The sequence below is a fragment of the Entelurus aequoreus genome, linkage group LG09 (genome assembly GCF_033978785.1).
Source record: "Entelurus aequoreus isolate RoL-2023_Sb linkage group LG09, RoL_Eaeq_v1.1, whole genome shotgun sequence".
Lineage (NCBI taxonomy): Eukaryota > Metazoa > Chordata > Actinopteri > Syngnathiformes > Syngnathidae > Entelurus > Entelurus aequoreus.
The window spans coordinates 45,885,511-45,908,406 of NC_084739.1; the positions used below are offsets into that span (position 1 = coordinate 45,885,511).

The window sequence follows — 22,896 nt, forward strand, 5'->3', positions numbered from 1 at the left end:
CGTGCAGAGTACAAATAATACAACGGTGCAAAGTAATACAAAGTGCTCGCCTGTACGCTATCAAAATAACCAGCCTACCGGGTATATGAAAAGTCAGTCTTTAATCATTGTGTCATCGTCTTCCTCCTGCGTACTAAAACCACCGAAATCCTCTTCGTCGGTGTCGGAGAAGAACAGGCCGTAAATAAGCCGCACCCTTGTATAAGCCGCAGGGACCAGAACGAGGGGAAAAAGTAGCGGCTTATAGTCCGGAAATTACGGTAACTAAAATGTTCTTTTCTTCGTGCTCGACAAAAGAAAAGTATTGAGAATGTCTCCATGTTAAGAAACTCGACTTCTGGCTTCTCCATGATGTCTTGTTAGTTGTTATGAGAGTAGCGTATGTGTGTGTGTGTGTGGCCCTTTAAGATATGACAGCAAGTGAGGTGAGTGACGTCAGTGAGTGAGTGGGCGAGAGAAGTGAGGGAGCGGCAACAGTGAGTGCGTGCAGGTGATCTAGCTTGGTGGATGGCTGAGTACCATCCACCAATAAAGTCACAAAGTTGCAACAAACCGCCAGCCTCGTCATTTACCCTCGAGTCCGGAGCTGTAAAGACCCACTGCCGGGTAAAGTGAAGGTTGTTAGCCCTGAAGTACATCGGCCCTGGAGGAACGTCTCCCCTGCGCTCCTCAACTACGGTCTGGGAGCCCCCTCCCCCCGCCCCCACCCACACAAAGCACGCCTTTTATTTTCCTTGTGACACAGAAGGACGACACCGCAGCGCTCCAATAAAACACACTCAGATCTTCTGATTCTAGCCGATACTACATAAAAAATTACGTAAAATAACGCAGTAACGCATCATGTAGTAACGGTAACTGAGTTACTGAATATAAAAAATAACGCGTTAGATTACTAGTTACCGCCAAAAATAACGGCGTTACAGTAACGCATTACAGAGTAACGCATTAGTCCCAACACTGATCACCAAGTCCAATGCAAAGCGTGGGATGCAGTGGTGTAAAGCATGTCGCCACTGGACTCTAGAGCAGTGGAGACGCCTTCTCTGGACTGATGAATCACGCTTTTCCATCTGGCAATCTATGGACAAGTCTGGGTTTGGAGGTTGCCAGGAGAACCCTACATTTCGGACTGCATTGTGCCGAGTGTGAAATTTGGTGGAGGAGGAATTATGGTGTGGGGTTGTTTTTCAGGAGTTGGGCTTGGCCCCTTAGTTCCAGTGAAAGGAACTTTGAATGCTCCAGGATACCAAAACATTTTGAACAATTCCACGGGATGCCACTTCAAGTTCACATGTGAGTAAAGGCAGGTGGCCAAATACTTTTGGCAATATAGTGTATATGAGTGCCATGCCCGCAGGCAAGATGACCTAAAGGATTACAATTGCATCATTTCTTGTTTGCTTCGTTTTGTGGTGTTTGTGTGTTTTTTGGTTGTGACTCTTTTCTGTGTTTGGAGCAATGCTGCACGTTTGGCCAACATAAAATATTCCCCAAGGACCGGTAGTCAGGGGCGTAGCACCAAATTCTGTAACCCCATCCCACCCTAAACCCAATGTCACCGCCCCACACACACAATATTAATAATGTTTACATACACTACAACAATAATTATTGCATGGATTTTGTTGAAACCAGCTTTTTAAAACAGATGTAAAAACCATAATTACATTTTTGACTTTTCAAAAATGGGATACCTCGATTATTTCTAGATAAACACCCCTAAATAATTTGGTTTTGTGCCAACAAATTCAATATATAGTAGCCAGAATTTGAATTTAAATAATCATATAACCTGCCATTTTTAACTTAAATATGATTCAGAGTCTTCTGATGTATTTAGCATGTAGAGTATAGATTAGCTGATAAAAATCATACAAATCATAATACAGTGGAACCTCGATGTACTCTATTAGCCTCTATTTGTGACCTTTTCGGTCTGCGAACCTTTAGATCAATCAATCAATCTAAATCACATGAAGCCACATATGTATCTGTGTGCGACCAATGTCTCGATGTACGAATGCTTCATTCATTTATTAATTCATTTTGTGTGCCGCTGGAAGCCCTACGACATCACTTCCTGTACACGTCCTGGCACGGTCCCTATGTTACGTACTGTTTACATATATGCGAGGTGCACACGAGTCAATGGCACACGGATCGGCTGGAAAATATGGAAGAAACAAGTCCACAGTTGCAACCATTATCAAAAAAGGACGTTTATGTGGTTGCTGACTTGCCAAAAGGGTTAAACATCTTCGCAAGAACGGAGAGAGAGTGCAAGACCAAGTCGAAAAACTGTTGCATGTGTGGATGAATGAGAATCAGCTCGCAGGCTAACATTTGTGAAAAGGCACGCCATTTATATGGTCTTGCTGTCCAAAAGTGACCCGTGTGGAACCAGCACAAAATAACTATTTTAGTCCAGCCATGGGGGGTTGGAAAAGTTTAAAAAGATGAGCCGGCATTCACCGACTGTGGCGTGGTGAGGCTGCAAGCTCCGACAAAACTTTATCCAGCCCTTCAAGGCTTTTATCAGCAAAGGGGGCCTAAACTGCAGCACGTTTTTAACTCTGATGACACTGGGCCTTTTTGGGGGGAAAAAGATGCCTCAGCAGCTGAGGACAATGCACACCCAGGACACAAGCCAATGAAGGATTTATAACTAAACAACTCCCAGACTTTCAAAACAAATGCCACAAATATTCACAGACACAAAAATGTTTAGTTTTTTTACTGTAGCAACATGGTTGGTAACGCAAATGCATTGACAGTTGGCTGCTGTTGTGTTGGTTTTGGATACAAAATAAATTATGTTGGTTTGATTTATATACCGTAAATTTCGGACTATAAGTCACTATAAGATGAATCTGCAAATTTATTGAGTTTTCTTCGCTAACAGCAATTGGAAAAAAAATATATATATATAAAGCAAAAACACTTAGAGGGTGTTTCATTGTTTGTAGTATGATGCCATCTTTTGGAAGAAATTGCTCTCTGCCGGTGCTGCAGTGTCCTTCCATTAATAGCAGTGTTTTTTTACATTTTTTAACCGGCGAGCAGTTTAGTCTTTTAGCGTTTCTAAGCGTATGGATTCATCATTCATCACTCCAAACGTTTATAAGTTTTACAGCATAACTAAAACTGTTTATACAAACTAAACCGTCCCATGTGTGATGTCTGTAGGAGTGTTTTCATGCATATTTGTATGTGCTATCGTAATGTAATGACGCAAAAGTTGTTAGCATTACCTAATAGGCTAACACATTTACAAGTTTCTGTGTTAGTATTATTAACTTACAATGACATTCTTTTCATATTGTTTCAGTTTCATAAATTCCTCAGTAAGTTCATCAAGATGTCCCCGTAGAGTTATTGAGTCTGTTTAGCTAATTGGAGAGCTGTTTTGTTTGATCAGCCATTTTACTGCCGTGTTACAGGCACTGTTTTGAAACAATTACGGTATGTAAATAAGCTTTTACAGAATTTTTCTGTGTCAATGACTCTATTCACAACGTATATATCTGCAGCTTACAGTCCTGTGCAGTTAATATATGGAAAATGATTATATATACTGTATATATATATATGTATATGTATATTTTTTTAAAAAATAGGGACTTTTATCGAGACTAAAACCAGTTATTCATGTTTACATTGTTTCTAATGAGGAAGTAGACAAACGTTTAGGTTTGACAACCATGTTCAAGAACCAGTTTAGTTCGTAAATTGAGGTTCCACTGTAATACATTGTTAGTGTTATGATTATATTAGGGTAAAGTTTCCCCCTGACTTTAAAACCTAGTGTGGCCTCTGTTTCTAACTTTGAGGGTCTTTGAACTCTCCACAGTTATCGGCAGTGAGATGCAAAAGTGAAACTTGTACATTACTTTCCCTTATGCCGCCACATGTAGGTTTATCATATGTTTACCTTTCTTCTATCACTTCATCATGGTTCTAAACGGCAGGTGCTGCGTCTGTATTGAGTTGTGTTATTACTTTCTGACATTTACTGTATATTTTAACAAATCAATCTCACAACCTTAACACTGCTAGTGACGAACTGATGATGTTACATCCTGTTAAAGGCCAGCAGCCACATTAACTGTAAGGCAGCTCCATTAAAGTAATGGGCCTGATAATCACGGCGATAGTTTGCTGTCAGCAGCAGCTGCCGCAGCAGTCAGCTATGGATGATGAGCCAGCAGGTCTGAATATTTGTACAATTCCCTGCAGGAGACATTAAGTATAACCCCTAGAGACATACTGCAGTGCCACACTCACACACACACACACACACACACACACACACATGCATTTACTTTGTGAAGATACAAATTCTGCTCTTTGTATCGCCACAGAGAATAAAATAACTGCAGTGATATCCCACAGCCATCTAGATAGTTTAAATGTTTTAGCATGTAACAAGCCTTAAAAGCACTCTGAGATTATTCAATATTCATGTTGGAAAGTCGCTGGAATTAAGAAGCACCATTTAGTTTGGTTGATCTTTGACCTCAGCGACCCAGCAGTATTATGGTTCATGCATGAGCATACATCACATGGAATCATCCATTGGGTTCAAAGTGTATTTCCAAAAGAGGGGATGTAAATTATGCAGAGAGAATGAGGGCTTGAGAGGGCAGCATCTGATGGCAGAAGAGACATCATCCCATGCGTACCAATGTACTGTGTACGGATGTGCTTGGATGCCTCACAGGTTAACTCATATTTGACTTGGAATGTTGCAAGGACTATTAACGAACAAACAGTTCAAAGTTTGGTTTTATTGTGTGTTGGTTTTATTCATTTAGATTTGACAGATCATTTTTGAAACATTAATAGCCGCAAATTTCCGTGCTTTAAATATTCATTTGATGGACCGGTGTTGTTATTAACACCACAATGTGCATACTAGCGGTCCTCGTGTTACGACACTTTATGCTACGTTTTATGGTGACGACAGTGTTTAAAAGGAAAAATAATTAGCTATGACAGAAAACTTACAGTGTCTCATGTTGCTACACTGAGGAAGGACAACGTCACATTTGTTTTATTTCACTTTTTTCCCCTTTTCAATGTCTTCCTGACGTGAGGTCTACTCTCCTGATGGCACAGCGTCAAAGAAGAACACAACCCAGTCCGTCACGACCATGGTCCCACATTCCATTGGACTTCATTACAGGCCTTCCAGCTTCCCGGGGCTACTCTTTCATTCTCAATTTGATCGACTGATTTTCAAGGATGGCAAACTTCCTTCCCCTGTCTAAACTACCTACATCCCTGGAGACTGATCAACTACTGGTCAAGCACGTTTTCTGCATTCATGGTGTCCCTCTGGACCTGGTCTCTGACAGGGGATCCTAATTTGCTTTCCAAGTATTGAAGGCTTTTTGCAAGGCGTTAGGGGCCTGGAGGCGGCACTTCACCAACACCCTTTGTCCTGGTCCTCACACCTCCTTTGGGTGGAGTACGCTCACAATTCCCTCACCTCCTTGGCCACAGGTATATGTCCTTTTAAAGTCGTCTACGGTTACCAGCCGCCTCTTTTTCCTTCCCAGGAGTCGGAATTGGCAATTCCATCCGTCCACCAACACATTCGCCAAGCCTATCGGGTGTGGCGGGATTCAACAGCAGCTTTGTCCCGGACGGCTGCCATAGGCTGGCAGCTCGCCACAGGGTACCATCCCCCACTTATCAACCTGGACAAGTGGACTGGCTGTCATCTCCGGGTTTAACGTTGGCTGTCATGATCTGGCAGATTTCTGCTTTTTTACGATGCAGTGCCTGGTTTTCGGGCTACGGGGCGTAGCCACACTCGAGCACACCTGATACCCATTTCTGCCTGACTACATAAGCTTTCCAGTCCATTCCCTTGGCGCCAGTTGATTCCTGTTGCTACCCCCTCCCAGTACATCTCCTCCTTCCTGTAGTGTAAACTTGTTTCTCTGCACACCTTTTGTGTGCGACCTCCGTTTATGCACACATTTTGTGTCTATCCCTAATTGTTTTTCCCCACTCCTTTTTGAATGCGCTTTTGGTTATTATTCTTATTTATTTTCGTCTCTGCGTTGTGGTCCTACTCCGGCTCAGGCCGATCGTGACAAACACATTATTAACATAAATATTATAATAGTTGGAAAAAAAATCTAGCAGAACAAACCAACACAAACGTAGCACATATGTTTGGGACAAGTTTGGGGAGATTTTGACAAGGTTGGGGGCATACTTGCCAACCCTCCCGAATTTCCCGGGAGACTCCCGAATTTCAGTGCCTCTCCCGAAAATCTCCCGGACAACCATTCTCCTGAATTTCCCCCCGATTTCCAGCTGGACCTGAGTGAGGACAGCCTGTCGTCACATCCACTTTATCTCCATATAAACAGCGTGCCGGCCCAGTCACGTTATAACATCTACGGCTTTTGGAGCTCAGTGCGCAACTGCACACACAACAGGAAGGAGACTATTATATTTGTCTCCGTTATCCATAGGTTTATCTATAACCCATAAAGTAGGCAGGCACAGAGCTATTTCTCAGCGTGTGTTTATTCCAGCCGGCATGTTAATACACTGACACACAACATTCCGGATTCCCATCATGCATTGCTTCAAAACTACAGCAAGTAGTAATGTCCAAAAAAAGATAGTGACAGAGAATAGAACGAGGATGGACAATTCAACCCTAAACTCACTCCTTTCCTGCAAATTAAATGTCACCTATGCTCCTTCAAAGGCTGTGCTACTGGCTGCAAAGCATTGCACTTTCAAATACAACAATGAGTAGAGAGGAGTGTTATGTGTGTGTATATGTGTAAATAAATGAACACTGAAATTCAAGTATTCCTATTATATATATATAATAAATACTTGAAATTCAGTGCAAATTCAAGTATTTATTTTATATATAAAAAAAAATATATATATATAAATATATATATATATATATATATATATATATATATATATATAAATAAACAAAAAAGAAATACTTGAATTTCAGTGAATTCTAGCTATAAATATACTCCTCCCCCTTAGCCCCAACCCGCCGACCCCGACCCCGCCTACCTCAACCCCCCCCCCAATTTCCCGAATTCGGAGGTCTCAAGGTTGGCAAGTATGGTTGGGGGGCTTCTACAGAGTAATAAAAACTATAAAATATTAAAAACATAAAAATTGTAATAACATTTTTGCAGCACAAACCAGCACAAATGTAGAACAAACGAATGGGACACATTTGAGGAGGTTTTGACGACGTTGGCGGATGCCTATGATTAATAATATGTTAACATAAAACTATAAAACGTTAATAACATAACTATAACAGTTAGAAAAAAAATTGGCAGCGCAAACGTTTGGGGCACATTTGGGGAGATTTTGGCAGTGTTGATAGATGACGTCACTAGTCAGAAAATGTATTTTAGAATAACTTAAAAATCGTAACGGCACAAATTAACAATTTTTACAGCACAAACAAATGGCAGTGTTATTTTAATATTTGCTAGGATAAAGGGGGCCAACTTCACACAGGTCTAATAAACTTGTTCAAAAAGAGGATAAATGACCCTGATCAATGATAAAGATAGTGTCTTTGAACAAATGAATAGAACAGTGTAAAGCAGTGTAGTGATCTCATTATTAAACTTTCTTCTTCTCATACTGTAAAGGGGAACAGTAAACTCACCAAAGAAATAATAATCTTATTTTTATTTGTTAAAAACCACAAATGCCAGCATTGGCTGAACAAACAAAACAACAGGATTGGAGCCAATAGACTTTCAGTTGATGATTCCCTTGAAAAGGTGTAATAGAATCCATTTATCAGCAGGTCCTTTAAGGCACCTCAGTGATGGTTGTCAGGACGATGAGTGGCTTCATAAAATCAAGCGCCAAAAGGGTCCGCAGTGATTTAAGGCTCGCAGTATCGATCTAAGCTGTCTAAACACAGAAGTACAATTGACTGCGTCATATAACAGCGTTTGTAGCCTATTCAAGCTGTGTGTGTCTACGTTTAGAGCAGGCCACCGGCTTGAAGCATGACTCATGCTGTCAATAGCAGGGATAAAATATACGTACAGGGTAAGTTACACGCGCACAAACACCACGGTAGGAATTGGAAGCACAAATAAAACATCTTGTGTCAAAGATAAGTAGAAAGATTTGATTAGATGAAATAGATTAGATAGCTGCAGTCTAAATACAAACAGCTCTCACTGACCCGAGTGCAGTTGTTGGCTTTGGGCTCCAACTCTGTCACCTTGGTGATTTGCTTGAGGAAGTCGGACTCCTGCATGCCCGGCTGGGAGCCCCGCCTCTTGAACTGCGCCCTCGGATTAGCCAGGATCACGTGGAGGTTCACAGCAAAACCTGCAAGGAAGGGAGAAGCACAGAGGAAGGTGTGATGGAAGCACGAGGTTAGACATGCATTAAAAAACCATTATGAGGCTATTATAATCACAGCAGTAAATGATCGCACACTTTAGTGTATCTAATGACTATGATAAGAAATTAATTTACCACAGGGGTGAGCCATTCCCCTGTGATAATTGCACTATGGAAATGAAACGATTTGGAGCCGCGAAGGAAGACTGATAATGATTCAGAGGTGATACATAACAGAGCTTTGAACATGTTTTTCTTCACACTACTTAAATGAAACCTTGTTAGAGTACTAAAAAGAACGATACAATTCACAACAAAGAAAACACCTTTTAAAGAGAAATAAACAAGTCAATAAGTGAAAAACTTAACAAAAACTATTATTATGGAGGGTTATGTAACGTGGTGGTCGCATGGTGATGCGCGGATTGTTCTTCCAAGCGATGCACCAGGAACTCCGGAGACAAAGGTGCAGGTAGGAAATGATTTATTTCTATAAATCATTCAAAAACATACAAAAACGAACAAAACGAGCGTGCCTATAGCACGGGAAGCTAACGGAATAGCTCACAAGGAAAACAAAGCATATGCACAAGAATACGCAAAAGGCAAAGCTTAGTTCAGGAATGCAGAGTAACACACGTAACCGTTGCATGAGAGCAAACAAAAGCACCAGCCTGAGTGAGGTGACAGGCAGGACTAAATAGCGCTCTGATTAGTGCCCGGGAACAGGTGAGCGTCCCGAACACTAATCAGAGGCAGGTGAAAACAATCAGCACCCATGACAACCAAGAAACACAAAACAGGGGTGCTGAAACAGAACTTAAACCACAAGTGAATCAAAAACTAAATAAATGGTAACAAACTATGATCCGGGTAACGGATCATAACAGGTTATGGGTGAGTTACAATAAAAGTACATTTGTTTATTTAAATGTGTGTGTTGATTGACTATCTAGAGCAGGGATATTCAACTTCAATATTTTGGGGGCCACATTTCCAGAATGCTGGACTATTCGACCCGTCACTATTCCTTTTATTTTGTATATTCCTGAGAACCAGCATCTAGTCCTGCTTTAGTGTCCGCCCAGTGGGACAAAGATTGTGAATGAGCGAAAACAGGGCTCACTGCGTTAAGTTAATTCTACTGTTAAATAAACACGCTCAGGTGCTGAGAGCAACGTACAGAGTGAGGTGTCTTTCTCCCTGTTTGAAGCGAGAGACTAACAAACGTGTGCCATGTTCTTGAAATAGCTGCACACTTCTATATTCTGAAACACCTTTTCTGCAATATAGAACTGCAATCCAGACAACATAAACTTTTTTTTAGCACACTGATGGTGCGCTGTCCATGGAGGCGTACAGCACAGCAGTAAACGTCTGGAATTGTCCAAACACAAGAAAATGCTTATTTAAAGATGTTCTTTCAAATAGGAGATATATTATAACAATATATTCCTAAATGAAAAAAGAACGGCATTTAAAGAAATGCCAGCAGAAACCAAAACATATTAATTTAGTTTGTTTTAATGAGCCCCTTAAGCCATCCAGCAGCTATAAAATTAGAAAAGGATATTACTAAATAGACAATATGTCACCACACGATTGGATTTGATTCGATTCTTGGGGGTAACGATTCAATTTAAAATCAATACTTTTTTCATAACATTGAGTGCCAGTTATATGATTAACTACATTCCTCCATTAAATAGATAAACAGCTCTGATAAATTTCTATATTACCCAAAAGATAACTGGTTTTGTTAAAAAAAAGTCTAACCAAACATTTATTGAAGTCAAATACAAATAAGGCAAAAGAAGTATCCAACACTTCCCTTTTCTAAAGTAAATCTGTACAGCAGATATGATCTTCTAAATCCATCCAATCCAATCCACTTTATTTTTTATAGCTCATTTAAACAACAATAATGTTTCCAAAGTGCTGCACAACAATACATTAATACGATTTGCCTCGGTGGCTGGACAGGACAGTTTAAAAAAAATACACACTACCGTTCAAAAGTTTGGGGTCACATTGAAATGTCCTTATTTTTGAAGGAAAAGCACTGTACTTTTCAATGAAGATAACTTTAAACTAGTCCCAACTTTAAAGAAATACACTCTATACATTGCTAATGTGGTAAATGACTATTCTAGCGGCAAATGTCTGGTTTTTGGTGCAATATCTACATAGGTGTATAGAGGCCCATTTCCAACAACTATCACTCCAGTGTTCTAATGGTACAATGTGTTTGCTCATTGGCTCAGAAGGCTAATTGATGATTAGAAAACCCTTGTGCAATCATGTTCACACATCTGAAAACAGTTTAGCTTGTTACAGAAGCTACAAAACTCACCTTCCTTTGAGCAGATTGAGTTTCTGGAGCATCACATTTGTGGGGTCAATTAAACGCTCTATATGGCCAGAAAAAGAGAACTTTCATCTGAAACTCGACAGTCTATTCTTGTTCTTAGAAATGAAGGCTATTCCACAAAATTGTTTGGGTGGCCCCAAACTTTTGAACGGTAGTGTATATATTGTTTTTGAATTTATTTTATTCAAATAGATTTTTGAATTGTTGTAATCAATTAAGAATTGTTACAAATAAGAATTTTGATTAATTCAAAAATATGTTGGTTTTTTGACAACTTTAATGTCTAATATTTTCTATTTTTGACAGTCCAAATATGTTGACACACAAGCAGGAAGGAATATTCTCTGTCCATTGTCTGTCATTGCAGCACGATCACCTCCTTTCTCACAGCCGTGTGTGTAACTCTGTAGGTTTGCATAATGTTTTGAGACATGCTAAATAAAGATGCAAAATAGCACTCGCAGAGCAGTGTTAGCCTTGATTAATCACACACATATAATAGACAGCACCACAAGTTACAATTCTGAGCTTTGTAGGAAATATAAGAATTGTCTGTCATGTGCACTTTATCTGGCTCACATAACATGATGTAGACCAGTGTTTTTCAACCTTTTTTGAGCCGAGGCACATTTTTTTCATTGAAAAACTCCAAAGGCACACCACCAGCAGAAATCATTAAAATATGAAACTCGATATTGACAATAAAAAGTTGTCGGATATGACTTTAAACCATAACTAAGCATGCATCACTATAGCTCTTGTCTCAAAGTAGGTGTACTGTCACCACCTGTCACATCACACCCTGACTTATTTGGACTTTTTTGCTGTTATCCTGTGTGTAGTGTTTTACTTCTTGTCCTGTGCTCCTATTTTGGTGGCTTTCCTGTTTTGTTGGTATTTTCCTGTAGCAGTTTCATGTCTTCCTTTAAGCGCTATTCCCCGCACCTGCTTTGTTTTAGCAAACAAGAATATTTCAGTTGTTTTTATCCTTCTTTGTGGGGACATTGTTGATCGTCATGTCATGTTCGGATGTACTTTGTGGACGCCGTCTGCTCCACACGCTGTAAGTCTTTGCTGTCGTCCAGCATTCTGTTTTTCTTCACTTTGTCGCCAGTTCAGTTTTAGTTTCGTTCTGCATAGCCTTCCCTAAGCTTCAATGCCTTTTTTTTTAGGGCACTCACCTTTTGTTTATTTTTCAGTTTAAGCATTAGATACCTTTTTACCTGCACACTGCCTCCCGCTGTCGTCTGCATATTGTGATCACAATTAGCTACCTGCTGCCACCTACTGATATGGAAGAGTATTACATGGTTACTCTGCCGACACTCAACAACAACACACCATTTGCAGACTATAATTACTGCTTTGCAAAAAATATTTTATACCCCAAATAGGTGAAATTAAATAACCTCCCACGGCACACCAGACTGTATCTCACGGCACAGTGGTTGAAAAACACTGATGTAGACCACATACGTGCTAATTCATATTTTTATGGCCGGTCGGACGTGCCCCAAACACCTCTCTAGGGAGGCGTTCGGGTGGCATTCTGAGCAGATGCCCGAACCACCTCATCTGGCTCCTCTCGATGTGGAGGAGCAGCGGCTTTACTTTGAGTTCCTCCCGGATGACAGAGCTTGTCACCCTATCTCTAAGGGAGAGCCCCGCCACCCGGCGGAGGAAACTTATTTCGGCCGCTTGTACCCGTGATCTTGTCCTTTTGGTCATAACCCAAAGCTCATGACCATAAGTGAGGATGGGAACGTAGATCGACCGGTAAATTGAGAGCTTTGCCTAGCGGCTCAGCTCCTTCTTCACCACAACGGATCGATACAGCGCCTGCATTACTGAAGACGCCGCACCGATCCGCCTGTCGATCTCACGATCCACTTTTCCCTCACTCGTGAGCAAGACTCCTAGGTACTTGAACTCCTCTACTTGGGGCAAGATCTCTTTCCCAGCCCGGAGATGGCACTCCACCCCTTTCCGGGCGAGAACCATGCACTCGGACTTGGAGGTGCTGATTCTCATCCCAGTCGCTTCACACTCGGCTGCGAACCGATCCAGTGAGAGCTGAAGATCCTGGCCAGTTGAAGGACCACATCATCTGCAAAAAGCAGAGACCTAATCCGGCAGCCACCAAACCGGATCCCCTCAACGCCCTGACTGCGCCTAGAAATCCTGTCCAAAAAAAATCCTTCAAGTGTCTGACATAAGCAGTTGAGAAACATTTCATATAGGCGCACAGTGTGCGTGTGTGTGCTTTCTAAAGGCGGGGCCTGTTGCATAGTGACGCGTGACATCATCGAGGGTTTCAACAGAGCTGTGTTTGTTAGCTTTAGCAGTTAGCAGCGGCAGTTTGTTTAATATTTTCACCGGACTGTGTTACCTGTGGTTAATAAATAGACTGAATGTGCTTCGATGGCTGTCATATCTTCTTGTCAACAAACAGTGTATTGTTTGGATGGCAAAATTGTCACTGCAATCATTGATTTGTTGTTCATTATTGCCATTGTGTACGTGCACATATGTTGTTGTCTGCTGTGTCACAGTGAGATGTTGCATCTTCCCATTTGATATCAAGTTCCTACTCAGTGGCCTAATGGGTAGAGTGTCCGCCCTGAGATCGGTAGGTCGTGAGTTCAAACCCCGGCCGAGTCATTCCAAAGACTATAAAAATGGGACCCATTACCTCCCTGCTTGGCACTCAGCATCAAGGGTTGGAATTGGGGGTTAAATCACCAAAAATGATTCCCGGGTGTGAACAAGGGGATGGGTCAAATGCAGAGGACAAATTTCACCACACTTAGTGTGTGTGTGACAATCATTGGTACTTTAAGTTCATTTTAGTGCGATGCTGCTTGTTGCTTTCACTAGTAAAAAGATGTTTCCTGCATTGAACTTGCTGCACTTATGACGCTGTTTTGTTGTCGACGTACAACCACAACAAAAGTAATGTGCCATGTCACATCAAGCTATTACTAATGGTGTTGTAACGGACTTAAAAGTAATTAATTTGATTAATCGTTACTAGTAAAAGTAATGCAGTTACTAAAACTGTTATTATATAACGGCAATATTATGAACATTGATCAAGACCGACGTTGACATGGAAATGTGCGCTGCCTCCATAGCTGCCATACTTTAGCGACACACGAGATGGTGCTAAGTAACAGTTCACATAAAAAAGTGCCAACTTTTACTGCTCAAACTGATTGATGTGCTTGATTTCAAGTTGATTGCGATGTAACAAAGAAATGTGCTTGTATTTGTGTGTGCGAACATGTTAATACATCTGAATTTTTACTTGCGTACGCTGTTTTCTGGATGTGATCGTATATCCATTTTTAGGAGGAAAGCCACGCAACCCTAGTGTTTTTAGGAATCTGAGTCTGCTGAGTCTCTTACCAGTTTTTTTTTAACTGAACTCAGTTGCCGGTCTGCTGGCATTCCCAGGCCGGATTTAGTCCACGGGCCGCCAGTTATGTTACTCTGATCTTGTTGCGATCTGGTCGCATAGCTGCGATTCTTGACTTCTTACGGATGCTAGTGTTGTGTCATTCACGAACGATTCGTTCGAACGAACAAATCTTTTTAGTGAACGTACTGAACCGAATCACTTCATGAACTGATTCGTTCCTTTCTCAGTTCAGTTGAGCTCCGCCGCGACCATGCCGGTATGAGTGGAACTGGCACATTCTGTGACTCACTGAACCCTCGACGTAGGCGACTGACGCAGCCAGCTACTCATCATGGGGGCGGGTGGAGGGACTGAGCGAACGATTCGTTCACCGCGGATTAATGACATGAATCACTCAGTGAACGACAACGCTCTCGCTCTCTGCTCTGCTTGCCCCAATGCCGCGAATGATTCTCCTCCCGTCGCGGGGATATGTTTCATGCCTTTGGCATCCGTTCTCCATTCATTCTCCAAGCTAACGGCTAATGTTGACTCAAGCCACATGAAAACAAACGCACACACGCGCCCCGTCCCCATTATCTCAACACATAAAGTTATGAGAGTAGAGGAGACAGAAAGAAACTCAGTGCAAGCAGGGCAAGGCTGAGCAGCAGCGACGCGAGGGGGAGGGGCGGTAGTGTTGTGTCGTTCGCGAACGTGATTCAGGTTTGCGCTGCACTCACTCACTCATTCAGAATCAGGACTCGCGAACCTACTGACACAGAGAACTGACTGTGTCGCGGAGGAGGACGTCACATTGAGGCTCTCGTTCAGTCACTGTGTGCGTCGTTCATTGGGTGCTGAGGGCTTGTGTCGTTCGCGAACTGACACACACCGAGATCTGCCGCTGGGGAAGCTGTTACTGACTGACTCATGATTCACCGACCTGCTGCAGAAGTGATTCAGGTTCACGTACTGAACTGTGCTGACTGTGGCGCTGTGTCAGTCACTCAGTGCCTGGTGTACTGCATGCACAGAGCTGTGTAGGGACTCGCGTTCACCCTATTTACTGCTTCTCCCGCGAATGTCTGCACTGTACTGTACTATGCACACCCCCCCCCCTCCCCCTTCTATTTTTTTTTTTGGGGGGGGGGGATTCGGTGAACACATTTTTTGAACGACTCAATTTAAGGAACTGATCCTACTGATTCAGTACAGTCAAAAGAACTGTCGATCTCATCACTAACGGATGCGGAGGTAGGTAAAGTGGCAGAAGCAGAGTGCAGGTAACAGTCTTTTAAATGTATATACAGGGCAAAAACTACCCACATGTTAGAAACATAAGCAATAGCGTGAGGCTAACAAGAAATGTAAAAACAACAAACCTGCAATGCAAACTGTGTCATAAGGAAAACAAGGAAAGCTATCTTAGCATAGTGTGTCACAAACTTAAACTGTCGCCAATAGCCAACATTAATCCAGCGGCTTAGGCTGGGTCACAACAGAGTATAAAGTGATCAACTAAGGAGACAGGTGGAAAAACTAATCATAAACTGGAGACAGGTGCATCCACTCAGTGCCTGAGGCAACAGGAAAGGTAAACAGTGGACGGACAAGGAAAAAAACAGAACACTATACTGAGAATAACAAACAAAACACAAAACAAGACATGACCCAGAACATCGGGTCATGACAGTACCCCCCTCCAACTATCTAATCAAAATGTATGATTATTCCTTGTGTAGACGTAGTAGAAACAGCAATGTGCAACAGTGTATTAACCCTTAATTGATCAAACAGCACAGTATTACTTAAACCGTTGGAAGGTTGGGCTTGTAACTGAAATGATGTTACCAACTTAAAGCATAACAAAAAGCTGAGAGACAGCTTGTACCTCAAATTACTCGTAAATTGAGGTACCACCAAATGTCTATGACTTCGAGGATATCTAGGATGATGAAACAAACTGATGAAAATGAGATAACATGCTGTGTAAAGCAACGTTAAGTTGAGATATTGGTACAGGACTTAAAAAAACCTCCAACTTGGAAATGTACAGTGTGGCTTCTTCACCGTAACACCATGGCCGGGAAGAACATTGCCATGCTGGAACAAACTCACTATTCACCCAACATAACTCTGTGGGATTGTTGTACTCTTTCTTAAACTCAAACATCATCAAGATGGCTGTGGAAGATCCTAGAAGAATCGTTCCAGAAATGCATAAAGAAGGGTGGGAAGGTGCATTAGACTCCAGGGGTTTACTCTAAACTTGTTTTCCTTTTGATTGGAATAACATCTTGTATATGTATATATATTATGAACGACTGTGTTTGCGATCATTATCCTGAATTCATTATTATCTCATAATCTAATAAATTATTATATAATAACCATTACCTATTTTTATCTATTTATATTCACTTAATGTTAATTCTCCATTCTTTGTATTTTCAACTGCAGTATTGGTTGGGGTATATCTTTTATGTGTTACAGCGCAATGTTTCTGTCACCTTTAACTCCATCTTTATTGATTGATTTATTTTTGTACTTTTGTTATCAAAAATAGTATCCATCCATCCATCCATCTATCCATCCAACCATCTTCTTCTGCTTATCCGAGGTTGGGTCGCAGGGGCAGCAGCCTAAGCAGAGAAGCCAAGACTTCCCTCTCCGCAGCCACTTTGTCCAGCTCCTCCGGGAGGAGCTGGACAAAGACTATGGAAGACTGGAAGACTATGTCTTCCAGGCCAGCAGGGAGACATAGTCTCTCCACTGTGTCCTGGGTCTTCCCCGTGGTCTCCTACCGGTCGGATGCGCCCTAAACACCTCCCCAGGGATGTGTCCGGGGGGATTCCTTATTTGATGCCCGAACCACCTCATCTGGCTCCTCTCAATGTGGAGGAGCAGCGGCTTTACTTTGAACTACTCCCAAATGACAGAGCTTCTCACCCTATCTCTAAGGAAGAACCCCACCACCCGAAAGAGGAAACCTGTGATCTTGTCCTTTCGGTCATAACCCAAAGCCCCCTTGTTTCCTCACTCGTGAACAAGACCCTGAGGTACTGAACTGCTCCACTTGAGGCAGGATGTCCTCCCCAAACCGGAGACGGCACTCCACCCTTTTCCAGGCGAGAACTATGGACTCGGACTTGGAAGTGCCGATTTTCAGTAATTTTTTAGTAATTGTTGATTAATAGAGAAATTGTAGGATTAAATAAGGTTCACTTCTTTCTAATCCTTTTCGGACATGTTGAAATGTGTGTTGCAGGTCCCAGGTAGCCAGGACAAGCAGTCAGATAATAATGTCCTGTTATACAGGAGGAAAAATCACACAGAACGTTTCAGATGTTTACAGACTGGTCGCTCTCATCAGAATTTATTAACAGAAATTAGAAATCCACAATTCACTTCATTTCCCATATATTTTGTCACTTTGTGTTATCATGTAAATGTCTTTTACTTTATCTTCACCTCTATTTTCATCAAAACACTCAATAAACTATCATTAAACCGTTACTGTATCACTGGAGTTATAATTACCATAACAATACTGTATGCCTTTGCCATATATTTTCACACAACCCACATCATCACTCCAAAACATACAATATAGTGCCCAATTAGACATTATTTCACTGTCTTATCTTTCTCAGGAATATTCACCTTTAACTTAATGCACAATTTAGCAACATTCATTTAAATACTTTACTTTTCTTCATATTATTCTTCTTATAATAGCAGCTTTAAGTTACTGTACTTGAAATGTTCATTGACCATTCCTGAGAGCTTAACTTATATAACCATGTCTAAACACAACAAAATAGCATGTAAAACCTCTTTCAGAACACACACATTACACAAATATACATTGTAAAATCAATAAGAAAATGGGAGCTCTAATTTGGGAGTCTGAATTAGGATCAGAGGTTCCTATACAAACATTGCACACTCACGTCGCCATTTTGTATTGATTAATGCAGGTGTGCACTGGATTCATTCACAAATACAAACTACAACTCACAAACACTTTTAGAGTTAGGCTCCACCATCAGAATGTATACTTAAACTTATAAAGATCACATGGATATTATTCAGTGAGTGGATTCACCAAAACTAACCTGTTATACAGGAGGAAAAATCACACAGAACGTTTCAGATGTTTACAGACTGGTCGCTCTCATCAGAATGACGAGAAGCTTCCGGTCTGCAGGTGATCGCATTCAATTGGGAAGAAACACCCTACTGCCCCCTACTGACCAATTTGAATAGTAATAAATGTGGAATGACAGCTCCAAAAACGAATTCAAACCACAAAATAAAATAAAAAAATCAACACAAAAATGTGACACATTATGGGTGGGTCACACGCTCCCCGACAAAGAAAATGACTCCCGGCATTCAAAACAAAATACTCTTTTCAATACACTTTTTTTTTCAAATCAAATCTTCTATGTTAGTATGCAAAGGAAGGGACAATGTATGGCATCATGACAGTGTATGGCAGTGTTGGGTATAGTGTGGGATAGGTTGGGTAATGTGGTGTTGGGCCTTACTGTATTCCCCATGCTGGCAATGTCTGTGGCCCACAAAGTCCAATATTGTTGACTGACCCAATTGACTGGTAAGATGGCTGACCAAGAGACTCGTAAGTCAGTGTCCTGGGTGGTCTCCTGTCTCGCACTGGTCTCCTGACTGAACCACACTGAGGGGAAGTAGAACTGTCCTGGTAAGTGTCATACCTGGCTTGGCAATGTTCATTTTCAGCATTCTGTTCATATTTGTGTTCACTGTATTGTTCTTGCTCCATCAGTTCAGGTTCCTCTGCTGTAAAGCTAGGAGGCTGTCTGTGCTCTCCTGCTTGTGTGGTCAGCCTTGCTTGTTCATGTAAGGATGGAGAAGTAACAGGGTTTTTTCTAGGCACATGGGTGGTTGTTATATTTGACCTTTGTGACTCGGCTGGCCTTGATACTCTGAGCCAGTACTGTGGTCTTGGGCCATCTTCATCAGAGTCAGATGAAGCACTGCTTTGGAATGTCTCTCTCTCTGCATTCCTTTCAACCTGACTCCTATTCCTTTGTCTCTCTTTAGTCGGTGCTTGGTTCTTTGACTGTTCAGCCACACTCACAGGTAAGTCATTTACAAGGTGGAGGAGATTCCTATGTGGAGTACGGACTTTGCCACCACCTGTCTCTGGAGACACTTTGTAAACAGGGCTGTCATTTATTTGTTCCTTAACAATGTTTACTATTTGTTCCCAATAGGACCTGAGCTTTCCTGGGCCTCCTCTCTCACTCATGTTGCGAACTAAAACCCTGTCACCAGGCTGTAGAACAATCCCCTTCACATGAAGGTCATATCGTCTTTTGCCTCGTGCACTGGACTGCTGACTGTTCTCAGATGCAATGCGGTAGGCGTCTTTCATTCTCACAGCCCATTTGTCGGCGTACCCTTGGGGTGTTTCACCCTCCTCTTCAGAGGACAGACCAAAGAGCAGATCAACAGGGAGGCGGGGGTGGCGCCCAAACATGAGGTAGTGGGGTGAGAAACCTGTGGCCTCGTGTCTAGTGCAGTTGTATGCGTGCACCACCTGTGGTAAATGATCCTTCCAGCTGCTCTTTTTCTCCTCTTGCAGCGTTCTCAACATCTGAAGCAACGTCCGATTGAATCTCTCTGCAGGGTTTCCCTGTGGATGGTACGGGGTTGTCCTGGAGTGTCCCACCCCAGACAGTTGCTGAAGGGTCTTAAACAGGGAGTTCTCGAACTCTCTGCCTTGATCATGGTGCGATTTGGATAAAAAACCAAACCGAGGGATGAAGTCATTACATATTTTCTCTGCGGCTGTTCTGCCTGACTTGTTTCGTGTTGGATATGCTTGGGCAAATCTGGTGAAGTGGTCTATGACTACTAAGATGTATTCGTATCCACCCTTGCTTTGCTCCAAGTGCATGTAATCGATAGACACAAGCTCAAGTGGTGCATTGGTCGTGATACTGCCCATTGGTGCTCTATCATGGACCACAGGTGTCTTTTTCTTGATACAGGGGCACTGTTTTGTGACATAAACCTCAATGTCCTTTTTCATGAAGGGCCAATAGAAACGATCTCTTGCCAGCCCAATGACTCTCTCTGATCCTAGATGAGCCATGTCATCATGGAGAAGCTTCAATACAAGGGGCCGATATTCAGAAGGTAGGACAAGCTGCTGTCGACCCCCTGCACTCCTGTACAGTAGGCCACATTCCATATACAGTTTACCCCACTCATGCATGAGTCTTTTCACAGGGCCACCTGCTTTCTTCTTGTCCTCATTTGTCAGTGCTGTCTTTGTCTGTTTCAGCTTGATTATCTCACTGATGGCTGCATCCTGCCTCTGAGATCTGATTAGTTCACATTGGCTGATGGTCGGTACTGGGGACTTAACTTGAGACTCTGAACTTTGGGCCACATAGGCGATGTCATACCTTTTTGCAGCCTCACTTCCTTCCCAAGTAGCACGTATTGCATCTCTGTCGAGCTATTCAGTACACTCCTCAACATAACTGTTTATGTCCAGTGGGAGACGAGACAGTGTGTCAGCATCCACATTGACTTTTCCTGGCCTATACTTTAGGTTGAATCTGAAGTCAGCAAGCTCTCCAACCCATCTGTAGCCTGTGGCGTTCAGCTTTGCAGTACTCATCACGTATGTTAGTGGATTATTGTCTGTATACACTGTGAAGGATGGGGCGTAAAACAGATAATCCCTGAATTTTTGACATACCGCCCACTTTAAGGCTAAGAACTCCAGCTTTCCAGAGTGAAAGTTATAGTTCTTTTCAGCGGGGGTCAATGTCCTTGAACCATATGCGATGACTTTCAGCTTTCCACTCTGTCGCTGGTACAAGACTGCACCGAGTCCCTGCTGACAGGCGTCTGTGTGTAGCGTAAAGGGCAGTTCAAAGTCAGGGTACGCTACTGTAGGTGGGTGTGACAGGACGTTAATGAGCTGCTCGAGGATGGTCTGGTGACAATCAGTCCACTGTATGGGGGTCTTTGAAGGCAACTGTGCTCCTTTACCTTTCTTTATCTTCCCCTGTGTTGCATCAGGATTTCCTTTCACTTGTAGCAGCCCATATATTGGCTTAGCGATGCGGGAGAAATCTTAAATGTACATCCTATAGTAACTCAGAAAACCTAACAGTTTACGGACATCCCCCACTGTAGTGGGTCTTTTCTCCCTCAGTGACATTACAGCCTCAATGTCTTTTGGGTCTATTCTCACCCCATTAGCTGACACTAACCTCCCCACATACCTGACCTCTGGCTTGAACAACTCACATTTTGTGGGTCGCAGCTTGACTCCATGACGTTGCAGGGCTCTCAGGACATGACGCACTGCATCGACATGATCAGCAAAGGACTTGGAGTAGCAGAGGATGTCGTCAAGGTAAGGAATACAGCAGTCATCACGCAAGGCGACAAGCATCTCCTCCATGCTGCGTTGGAAAGCAGCAGGGGCATTGCTGAGACCAAACGGTATTCTCACCCACTCATATAGACCCCAAGGCGATATGAAGGCTGTCATATGGCGGGATCCTTCAGCTATGTAGCCCTGATGATAGGCTTTGCCTTGGTCAAGAATGGTGAACCAGCTGTGGCCGCCCAGGGTGTCCAAGAGATCCTGGATGCGAGGCAGTGGGTGGCGATCTGGCACTGTTTTCTGGTTCAACTGCCTGTAATCAATACACAGTCTTAGAGATCCATCACATTTTCTGACACAGACAACAGGTGCTGCAAAGGGTGATTTTGACTTGACAATCCAGCCTTTTGCAAGCAGCTCTTGGATGTACTGTTTGACCTCTTGATAGAGTGGTTTGGGAATGGATGAATATGTTTTTTGGACTGGAATGTCATCTTTCAGACTGATGGTCATATGGAGGCTTGGGATGTCCCCAATGTCACCATCATTGCGAGCAAAGGCTCCTGATTCCTCCATCAACATTTGTTTCACCTCCTCTTGTTGATCATCTGTCAGATGACTGACATCCACTGGTGGGTGCCACAGGTCTGCAGTGGGTGGGACCTGATTAGAATTGGGGGGAGGTGAGGAGTCAACAGTGTTAACATGAATACTCTTATGGTCACTGTGGGGACTGTCTGTCTCTATGACGTTGTCAATGGGCTCAATGCTGCCTAGGACTGTGAAGCTTGGCAAGGTCACATCATGTTGGGAGAGATTTGACACTGGCACTTTAATGAAACACCTGTCTGTCTGGTGAATCTCCATTAAGCCTGCTCCAATGCTCAATGACTCCAGCTGTACACTGTCAAGGTTGGGTTCAAACAACACAAATGACTCTGAGGGGTTAATATTGGCTGGAACCCTGCACTTAACGTGAACTACCTGACCTGAACAAATTGTGACCTCTTTGAAACCCACTTTTACAGCAGCATGTTCGTCTTTTGGGGAGTTCTGAGTCCGAATAAAACTCACTATGGCCCCAGCACTAACATCATCAATCTCCATGGCACCCGCAAGGAGGTTAGACAGAATGGACATGAGTTTAGGCCGGCCTTCATTACTCTTAATGAGTTCTTGGATTACATTAAAACCAACTAATGGTCTGTCTAGTTTCAGGCAACTCACTAGGAAGGGTACACGGATGGATAAGTCTGGATCATCATCGCCTTGCAGGTTTACCACCACTTCAACCCATCCGTCGTAAGGCACTTCATCACCCGTGACTGCCGAAACATTCAG

At 42.6% G+C, this 22,896-nt stretch overlaps 1 protein-coding gene across 3 annotated transcripts in view; it reads right to left on the reverse strand.

The window, feature by feature from the left end:
- b3gat2 (beta-1,3-glucuronyltransferase 2 (glucuronosyltransferase S)) overlaps positions 1–22,896 on the reverse strand; it is a 639,688-nt gene that overhangs the window by 481,365 nt on the left and 135,427 nt on the right. For 2 of the 3 annotated variants that reach the window (XR_009827273.1, XM_062058839.1), the window contains exon 3: positions 8,219–8,367. Coding sequence is in view for 2 of the 3 variants with exons in the window: in XM_062058839.1 (XP_061914823.1) it covers positions 8,219–8,367 (149 nt within the window). In the remaining variant the exon portion in view is untranslated. The remainder of the gene's footprint in view (positions 1–8,218; positions 8,368–22,896) is intronic. The other variant, XM_062058840.1, reaches the window with a different exon arrangement.